This window comes from Canis lupus, chromosome 1 (assembly GCF_011100685.1).
Source record: "Canis lupus familiaris isolate Mischka breed German Shepherd chromosome 1, alternate assembly UU_Cfam_GSD_1.0, whole genome shotgun sequence".
NCBI classification, from domain to species: Eukaryota; Metazoa; Chordata; class Mammalia; order Carnivora; family Canidae; genus Canis; species Canis lupus.
The window spans coordinates 76306950-76317151 of NC_049222.1; the positions used below are offsets into that span (position 1 = coordinate 76306950).

Here is a 10202-nt window from a genome sequence, read left to right on the forward strand (position 1 = left end):
AAGCCTAGAATTCATAGCTCCATAAATTCTTAGTAAATTGTTAATTATATCATTTACTTTAAAAAACTAAATCTTTTTTCTTTGACTACTAGGCAAAGTATAAAGAAGTAAAGGCAAGAAATGCACAGTTACTGAAAATGCTTCAGGAAGGTGAAAGTAAGTGATTTGTGTGTTTTTAGAATTAAGAGTTAAACTTAAAAATATCTGAAGATAATTTTTCAAGATATGTGAATAACTCAACAACATAAAGAATTTTCCCAGAGTGATTCAAGTTGAATTTTTGCTGATAATTTTATTATTATAAGTCATTCTTATAGCACCTTAGCATAATAATACAAGTTTCCAACTATTCAGGTAAGAGGAAATTTGAAATTTCAATTCTTATAAAGTATTGGACTACATTTAGCAGGAAAACAATAGACCTTGCTTTAAGATTCTCTTTTTAAAAATTAGAGTAGAATGCCTGTCATCATTTTAGGTTTTCTTTTTTCCCTTTCCCCCCCAATCTTTTTTAAAAATCTCATTTATTTATTTTAAAGCGAGAGAGAGAGTGTGTGTATGCACCTGCGAACAGGAGGAAGAGCAGAGGGAGAGAGACAGGCAGACTTTGTGCTGAGCACGGAGCTGGACATGGGGCTCAGTCTCACAACCCTGAGATGATGAGCTGAACTGAAACCAAGAGTTAGATGCTTAACTGACTGAACCACCCAGGCACCCCTCTCCAACTCTTTATACTTTTGTGGCCACTCTAAACTTTGGCAGTAGTTCACCAGCAGGAAGCTAAGAAAATCCATCAAAAATGATTAGAGATAATCAGATTAGTAAAGTAGATGTTGAATGAAGACCCTCCACAACATCAGTTGCATTCCTGATTATGCGTGAAGCTCATGGAAAGGAAACTATAAATCATAAAAGACACATAGGAAGACCTGAATAAGAGAAAATCTTCTGAATAGACAAAATTAAGTTTAATAAACAGTTTTCTGTTAATAAGTATCAATGATATCCCAAATAGCTCTCTTGTGAGTACTCTAGTGTTCAAGAAGTTGTGAAACTCACCTTAAAGAATAAACAAGAAACCAAAATTGAAGATACTGAGAGTGGAATTGTCCAATCAAAACTTAAACTATATTTAAAAAGTTACCAAAACAATATGAATAAAACCAGGAGTCATGTTCAGTTGAACAGAATATACAGTGTTGAAATAGATTTAAACTTACTGTTTTAAAACTTCACTATTTTTTATAATTAACTTACACAGCTTAACTATGATGAAATAGAAGTTAAAAAATAATGGAGAAAGGCATTATTTGGACAATTAGATATGAACATTCTGAGATTAATTTAGATCTGTGCATGTTACTGAGTTCCACGTGGATTATTTAATGAACAAAAGTATAAAAATAAAATAATTATTTACAAGCTACACTTCTAAAAGAAGAAATTAGAAGTATCATTGGACATTGGATGCATGATTTTTAAATATTTAAAAACAAAGTAATATTCCTATTTTGGGAAACATTTGTGAAAAATGAGAAAGTTAACTGATAAATGTTTTCTCTCAAAAATACATTTTAAAATGGCTACCATTAACATTAAATAACATCAGTTATTTAATTAAATAACATCAGTTTCCATACTCTATACTATTAAAAAATGCAAGTAGGGGTGCCTGGCTGGCTCAGTTGGTAGAGCATGTGACTCTTGATTTTGGAATTGTGAGTTCAAGCCCCATGTTGGGTGTAGAGATTGCTTTAAAAAAATCCAAATAAAAGAATTTTATATAGAACCATCACATGAAAAATGCAGTATGTTAGAGCATATATACTCTTAACATTTATGAGTGAAAATAGCTCCATTATAACATAACACATGTTCCTAAAAATCACCAATTTCTGCAAAAGCACAATTGAAACCACGAGGATTATGGGGAAATGGGGTTAGGAGGATGCAACACTTAAAAATACCATCACAGACACATTAAAAAAAAAGTTGGGACCTAATAAAACAGTAGCACAGTTTCATACATGTTAAAATGGTTGAACACAAATACTGTAATAAATATGGTACTTCATCTAAAAGACAGCCTTAAGTTTGCTTGTGGAAATAGGCTTTAGAGGGTCTACAGGTTGTGCGTTACTGTGAAGTAATGGAAGGATGGAAAGTTGGTGTGGTTCCTAACACTGAACAGAGAGATAGCTGGTAGGTATTTGAGGTAAGTGCATAGGTCCTGTTTTCTGTGTTTGTGAAATTATGCTCAAGCAAATGCAAAATCCGTGTTATGTTCAAGTTTTCCGGTAAAACAGTAATCTCAAATTCATGTTTTCAAAACAAGTATGTTTTTGGAAAACGGACTATAATCGAAATGTTACATAATTACTAAGAATCACTAGTTCTCAGTAGGTGTGCCTAATTCTGGGGAGGAGGATGTAAAAGTTCCCAACTTGAATCTTGAGAGACTATGATTTGATTCTTAACTCAGTGTCTCACCTTACTGCATTAAACTATGAAAGATAAATTTGAATTACAGTGTTCTATTGCTAGAGCTGTGATGATATCATTACTCATATATTTGATCTTTTCCTCCTTCACTAAATTTATTACAATTTTACCTCTTCAGTCTCTCCTACTTTGTTTTCAAAGTTGAGGAGTTAGTTTTTCATGCATTAGCCATTTACCATGGGTTAAAGAAGTTGTTAACCATGTGGAGATTTTTAAAGCTTAGGAGGCCTTGGGGCTGAAATGTAGATAGATCTCTTGCTTCCCTAGAGGGAAAACCTCTAGACAAAGGAACAGTTCTGAAAGACCACAGGTGTATATAATCTTTTATGATCATATGAGCTACATTTATTTGACAGTGCTTTTTTGGTATGAACAGTCAGATAAAAATCTGAATTTTTTGTAGACCTTACAGTACTGCTCACCCTGACAATATAACAAAACAAAACATTCTGCATTGTTTTTAAAATCTTGCTTTAGATTTGCCAAGGTAGGGGTGCCTGGGTGGCTCCATTGGTTAAGCATCTACCTTTGTCTCAGATCAAGATCTCAGGGTCCTGGGGTTGAGCTCAGCGGGGAGTCTACTTCTCCTCACTTTCCCTCTCTGTGCCTGTGCGCTTTCTCTCCCTCTTTCAAATAAATAAAAACATTTTTAAAAAAGCATTAGTCAAAGTATTGGTTTATCCCAATGAGAAATTATATCTTCGTCCTCTTTAGAATAGCTGGAAAAAAATTATCTTTCAAAGTATCTATACAATTAATATTTTAACGCCACAGAAAATGTAAAATTTCCAAGAAAAACTGCTGTAGTAATAATCAGAATTTACCAGTGAAAAAATAAGAGTTATATAGAATTAAGAAACACATGCATTCAGTATAAGGATAATTAATCTGCCCGAATGTACTACTATCTTGGTTCACTAAAATATTGTTCCAGAATTTGAGTGATTGGAAAGATTATACTGCTGTTTTTCCTTTCTTGTCAGTGAAAGATAAAGCAGAAATACTTCTGCAAGTTGATGAATCACAGAGTATCAAGAATGAGCTAACTATACAGGTAAGAAAAACTAGAATATGCAGGACTGGTTTTCTTAAGGTATTATTCTCTGGTCCTAAAACATGAAACTTGATTAAACAAAAATATAGCTCATCAACACTGCGGTAAAGTGAAATAAATTATACATCATTATTATCATGTAATTGCAAATGAATGAAGATTCTGTTAACTGTGCTGAGGGAGGTAGATATGTCCTGAAGAGTAAGGGAAGATGAAATTGTATTTCAGTTGATGCAGACTATGAATATAAAAATAGGAAGGACAGATAGAACTTATCCTATTCAGGGACTTGACTTTCTTCTTCCCATCCTTACTCTGCGTTTTATCTGTCTTTAATATACAACTGAGTAAAATGCCTAACTGAAGTTGTGTGTGTGCTTAGCTGGGGGGGTGGGGGGGTGGGGAGGTGGTTCTTCTCTGATGCCTATTCATCTAGTAGTCACATTCATCATTCTGAGTAAGTGTTAAGAATTAAAAATATTTTTGCCTGAAGAGACAAAGTCTTTTTTAAATTGAATGTTTGGTTTTAGGTGACTTCACTTCATGCTGCATTAGAACAAGAAAGATCTAAAGTGAAAGTATTACAAGCAGAACTAGCCAAATACCAGGTATGCTTTTATAATTTTGAAAGTGTTCTCCTCACAAATAATACATTTCAGAATCGATACTATGTGAGAATAAAGAACTATTTTCTTCAGTCCAAATCTATTCACCAAACATATAATTTTGTTTTTGGTCATATAATTTACACTTTAGAAAATGTTAGGGTTATTCTAAATATTGGTACATACAGCAATAACTAAAGTAAAATCCTTGGTACATGATGTGGCATATGTGCCAGTGAATCATATCGAGGGAAGGTACATAATAGCATTTGTCCTAGTATATAAATTTGATCACTTGGACACAGCAGTTTCTCCCAGATATCTCCATTGTAAAGATATCTTTTCCTCTTTATAATTAATAAATAATGTGAAGTGATACTTTGAGATTGTGTGAATGTTCTTTTCTTTTTACCCAATGGTTTTAGCATCCATTGATGATATTTGTATCGGTTATTATTTTGGTGGTTGCAAAATAGTGATTTTTCTAATTCTATTATTTCTTCTGCATTTACAAGCTGGCATTCAGCATTTTTTTCTGGACGAAGCAGTAAAAAAAAATCAATTCTTTGTTTCAATATATGTGTTTATGTATATGTGTGTACACACACACACACATATATTTGTATGTATGTATGTGTGTCTAAGTCATGATATAAAATGTGTTAATTAATGTGGGGGGTCAGAGTAAAAAACAATTTGAAAGCTACTGCCACTGGTCTGAAGAACATAGAAGTTGTAACAGCCCCAGGTTTGACCTCATCAGTCTAAGAAGGAGAATTCTCTTTGCCTGGGAGACTTTGAAAAGGATTCTTGAATTTTGTGGAGGGTAATTTTTTGTTTGTTTGTTTTTGTTTTTAATCTTGTTGAAAAACAAGGTAAGAGTTCTAAGCTGTGTAACACTGGTACTTATGCATAGTGGGTATCTACTTTGTAGGAAAGTTTTTTTAGTAAATGTATTCGTATTTTCCTGCTACAGGAAATAAATTTTGATTTTAACATATGGCATTACACATCTCAGGTCCCATAAGTATATGAATCTGTGCAAAACTTTTATTTGGTAGGAATGAATAATGGCATTCTTATACTTGATTTTTTTTATAAAAAAGCTTTATGTAGAAATGTTTATAACCACCAAGAGGGATATCAGAAGAAGGATGAAAGCAGCGAAGAGTAGCTGCCAACACTAGTAAATGGGTCTGGATGCCACATGCCCCTTGATAGAACCACCACTTTAAGAAATGTACTTCAACAGACAAATACTAGTTCCCAAACTTGTCTTGACCACAAAAGTGACCAAGAATCACTTGGGAATTTTTTGAGTTACAGATTGTTCAGCCCACTTCTGGTGATCATAAATAGATCCAGGGCAAAGTCTCAACATCAGAATTTTAAAAATATTACCACTTAGGTGATTCTGTTGATCAACTAAGTTTGGGTATCATTGCCATATTTTATAAAAATGGATGAGAAACTATAAAATTACATCAAACCATTATTTATGGTTAAAATGGGAAGTAGAATAGTTAAGGATGATTTTAATTTTATTTTTTGTACCTTTGTATTTTCTGTATTTCTACAATAAGTATTTGCTTTTTAAATCAGAGTCAGGCAGAAAATGTTTTGTTAAAAGTAATAAATGTAAAATACTTATCTTTTAAGCTCCTACCTCTTTCCTTGGCTCAAATCAAATACCATAGATGGAGTTTCATTTGGAGCAAATTAGAGATTCATATATGTATGTCACTGAGCAATATGAAAAGTATACCCTAATTTTCAACCCACTGATGAACAAAATCAGGTTTCTAATGCCATCTAATATGAACAAGACTAACTTGAATTAGAAATAGAATTATTCTAAAAGATAATGAACTGAATTAGCAAATTTGCCAATTATATGAAGTAAATTGTTTTAGTATTGATCGAAAATTATATTTTTTAAAATAGGGAACAGTCCAAATGAGCTCTAAAAAAATACAATATTGATAATCTTACTAACTCTAAATTAATACAACCTGCTTTAACCATTTGTAAAAAAAGAAATAATAACCATGTAAAAATAATTCAGGGGTATGCACATTCAAATTTGCAACAAACTAAAAAAAATTGCTTCTTATTCATATTTAAAAATACTTTGTCTCATTTATTCTTAAAATGAAAATGCCCCCAAAATGGTACTTCCTAAATAATTTGCCTTATTTTTCTTTACAGGGTGGCAGAAAAGGGAAAAGAAACTCTGAATCCGACCAGTGTAGGTGATTCCGTTAGCCTATGAGGTCAACACAAAAATTAAAACTTTCAGGGTTTTGCAAAAATGTATATATTTAATGCTGTGCAACTGCTAAACTATGCAGTTTTTGTTGGAGAAAGTTAAAATGATGAGCTCACTAACAGTCTATAATTTTATGACCTTTTGGCTTAAAGTGGAAAGAAGAAAAATAGAATTCCAGCAGAACTCAATGATTATTGTTTACTATCCATACTTCTTATCACTTTAGTTTTTCATCAGTCAATAAAATTAATTTACTCTTCCATTAATATGTTTGATTTTCTAAAATTTCAGTAGCAGTGTGAAAGTATGATTAATTAATTGGATTGTTTACATACAGTGAATATTTACTCAGCACTTTCTGCATGCTAAACCCTACAGGACCTGCAAAATGAATGAACACTGGTGGATACCCTCAAGTAGCTTACGCTCAGAGGACTTAGAAATGGAGGTGTAAAGACAACAGCAAAAATAATTACCATGCATATTAGAGTGTGATAGCATATTGTTTGGAAATTGAGAAAACTTGCATGAAATAGTTTTTGGAAGGTAGATACCTCTGCTGTAAATTTGTTGAGAGGCAGCAAAATCTGTGCTAAAACACTTGATTAAAGAATATTTTGTCTTGAGGACAGAAACATGACACACTGAGAAAAAGTGTTGAAGTAGGAGGAATGAATGAGAAATTTTTCATTGGTTTTATCAATTGCTAAAATAATTAGTAGTATATGGGATTGATTTTGTTTTTAGGGTAGTCAGCAAAATACACCTATGATTCATTAAAATACAGAGGGTATTTTGGTTTTACAACAAAAATGAATACATAAATACTGATCTTGGCCTCTAAACCAGCATTATATGAAAAATTCTATTTCATGTAAGTGTTTGAAGAAAAAATACTTAAAGTCATCATTGCTTTTATCTTTGGGTTCTTCCATGAGGTTACATGAACCTTGCAAAAAAATTGTGACTTATTTTTCCCCACATTCCTGACACATATAGTCCTTTGTGTGGCACAGAATAGATACTGAAAAATTATTTAGTAAAATGATAAAGCTGTTTTAGATAGTTTCCCCTAATTTTACCTTTAAGAATAGATGCCATCAGAACCTAATTAATTCATTAAATATATATGATAATATTCCATGATACCACATTTTTCTTTTTTTTTTTTTTTTTTATTGGTGTTCAATTTACTAACATACAGAATAATACCCAGTGCCCGTCACCCATTCACTCCCACCCCCCGCCCTCCTCCCCTTCTACCACCCCTAGTTCGTTTCCCAGAGTTAGCAGTCTTTACGTTCTGTCTCCCTTTCTGATATTTCCCACACATTTCTTCTCCCTTCCCTTATTTTCCCTTTCACTATTATTTATATTCCCCAAATGAATGAGAACATATAATGTTTGTCCTTCTCCGACTGACTTACTTCACTCAGCATAATACCCTCCAGGATACCACATTTTTCAATTCAGTGATGAACAAAATCAAATTTCTAATGTTGTCCTATATGAACAAGCTAGACAGAACTTGAATAGTTTGTGATAACTGAATTACCCATGTAGTTTTTATGAAGTACCAAAGCACACTGTATCATCATCTGCTTTTGATTATCTACCTGCACATTATCCATTTAGTACATTATCTAGCATCTAGCACAGTGCCTGGCACATGGTAGATGCTAAACAGATATGCCATTTTCTAATGGTGTATATTGATTTAAATCACCTGGGCACCTTGATCATCCTCTTTTGAGTTGAGTATTCTCTGGAGTACTGTATTCATAGCTCTGTTTTCCTCCCTGAATTTTTCCTTGACTGATATATCCACTTCTATTGTTTAATCTATCATGTTTAGGCTGATACTTTAATTTCATCAGGGGAAGCTTTATCTAGTAATAGAGAGGAAAGACAATCAGTGGTCAAATGGTGGTTTTCCTTTAAATTGATTTCTCGGGCATTCTCTTTTAATAAATATTATTTTTTTATAATAAATTTATTTTTTATTGGTGTTCAGTTTACCAACATATAGAATAACACCCAGTGCTCATCCCGTCAGGTGCCCACCTCAGTGCCCGTCACCCATTCACCCCCACCCCCCGCCCTCCTCCCCTTCCACCACCCCTAGTTCATTTCCCAGAGTTAGGAGTCTTTATGTTCTGTCTCCCTTTCTGACTTTTCCCACACGTTTCCTCTCCCTTCCCTTCTATTCCCTTTCACTATTTTTTATATTCCCCAAATGAATGAGACCATATAATGTTTGTCCTTCTCCGATTGACTTATTTCACTCAGCATAATACCCTCCAGTTCCATCCATGTCGAAGCAAATGGTGGGTATTTGTCGTTTCTAATGGCTGAGTAATATTCCATTGTATAGATAAACCACATCTTCTTTATCCATTCATCTTTCGATGGACACCGAGGCTCCTTCCACAGTTTGGCTACTGTGGACATTGCTGCTAGAAACATCGGGGTGCAGGTGTCCCGGTGTTTCATTGCATCTGTACCTTTGAGGTAAATCCCCAACAGTGCAATTGCTGGGTCATAGGGCAGGTCTATTTTTTTTTTTAAAGTTGTTCTTTTTTTTTTTTAAATTTTATTTTATTTATTTATAATAGTCATACAGAGGGAGAGAGAGAGAGAGAGAGAGGCAGAAACATAGGCAGGGGGAGAAACAGGCTCCATGCACCGGGAGCCCGACGTGGGATTCGATCCCGGGTCTCCAGGATCGCGCCCTGGGCCAAAGGCAGACGCCAAACCGCTGCGCCACCCAGGGATCCCCGGGCAGGTCTATTTTTAACTCTTTGAGGAACCTCCAAATAAATATTATTATTTAGATTATTTTCCATTTCCCAGAAGTTCATTGAGATTATTGATAGTTTATCTTGTGCCAGGTGTTGTGCTAAGTACTAGAGATGCAAATATATCCACAGTCAATTGGAAGAAAACAGAAATGTAAAGAAATACTCATAAAATATTCCAATAAATAATACTGATATATTTGAATTCTGTTGGAGTACAGAAGAAAATGTATCTTCCATTTTAGAGGGGTATCTTAGATAATTTAAATATGTCAAACTCCATTAATAAGGTCTTACTTAAAGTATGAATGATTATGGCAATATAGCTGGCTAATTAAATTCAAATATTTTTGACATTTGTGGGATTTTTGAAATTTTCTGTAGTATGTAAGTAAAGCCAGAGGAACTAGAGTATTTGAAGTCCCTTCTCTATTACATATTAGTTATATTTGTTGTATGACCTTATAGTTATATTAGTTATAGACCTTCGCTCCTAGTAAATATTCAATAAATGATTGAACAGAGTAAAATTGAACAGAGTAAAATTAGAACAGCTAGGGAAAGTAATGGGTTTTTAAAAACTAAATAAGATTCAATCTCTTCCATCAAATTATTTTCAGTCTAATAGGAATAAAAGAGCATAGCACATAAGTAACTTAAATTCAACATAGTGGATTCCATAAGGAAAGTATATTGTTAGGAAAGTCCGACGTTACTTATAAAAAAAAGTAATATTCTTTAACTGCTTCCTGAAGGACAGGCAGCTTTTAGGGGTATAGGTCATATAATAAGAAAATTTTTAAAAAGTGGAAAAAGGGGAAAAGAATGAATGTGTTTAGGGAACAGAAAGATAAAGAATGTGTTGGGGAAAGAGATTGCCTTCATTTTACCTGGAGTACAGAACAGTAATAAGGCAACCAGAGAGGTGGTTTGGGATAGCTATCATTCATCTTAAATTTCAGGTTAAGAAGTCT

At 33.4% G+C, this 10202-nt stretch overlaps 1 protein-coding gene across 4 annotated transcripts in view; it reads left to right on the forward strand.

Annotated features, from left to right (window-relative positions):
- GKAP1 (G kinase anchoring protein 1) overlaps nt 1-6696 on the forward strand; it is a 70791-nt gene extending 64095 nt beyond the window's left edge. For all 4 annotated transcript variants that reach the window (XM_038526973.1, XM_038526975.1, XM_038526972.1 and 1 more), the window contains 4 exons: nt 93-156; nt 3486-3556; nt 4087-4164; nt 6370-6696. In XM_038526973.1, the coding sequence (XP_038382901.1) occupies nt 93-156; nt 3486-3556; nt 4087-4164; nt 6370-6417 (261 nt within the window). In that variant the 3' untranslated portion in view covers nt 6418-6696. The remainder of the gene's footprint in view (nt 1-92; nt 157-3485; nt 3557-4086; nt 4165-6369) is intronic.
- Nucleotides 6697-10202: the final 3506 nt, after the last annotated feature.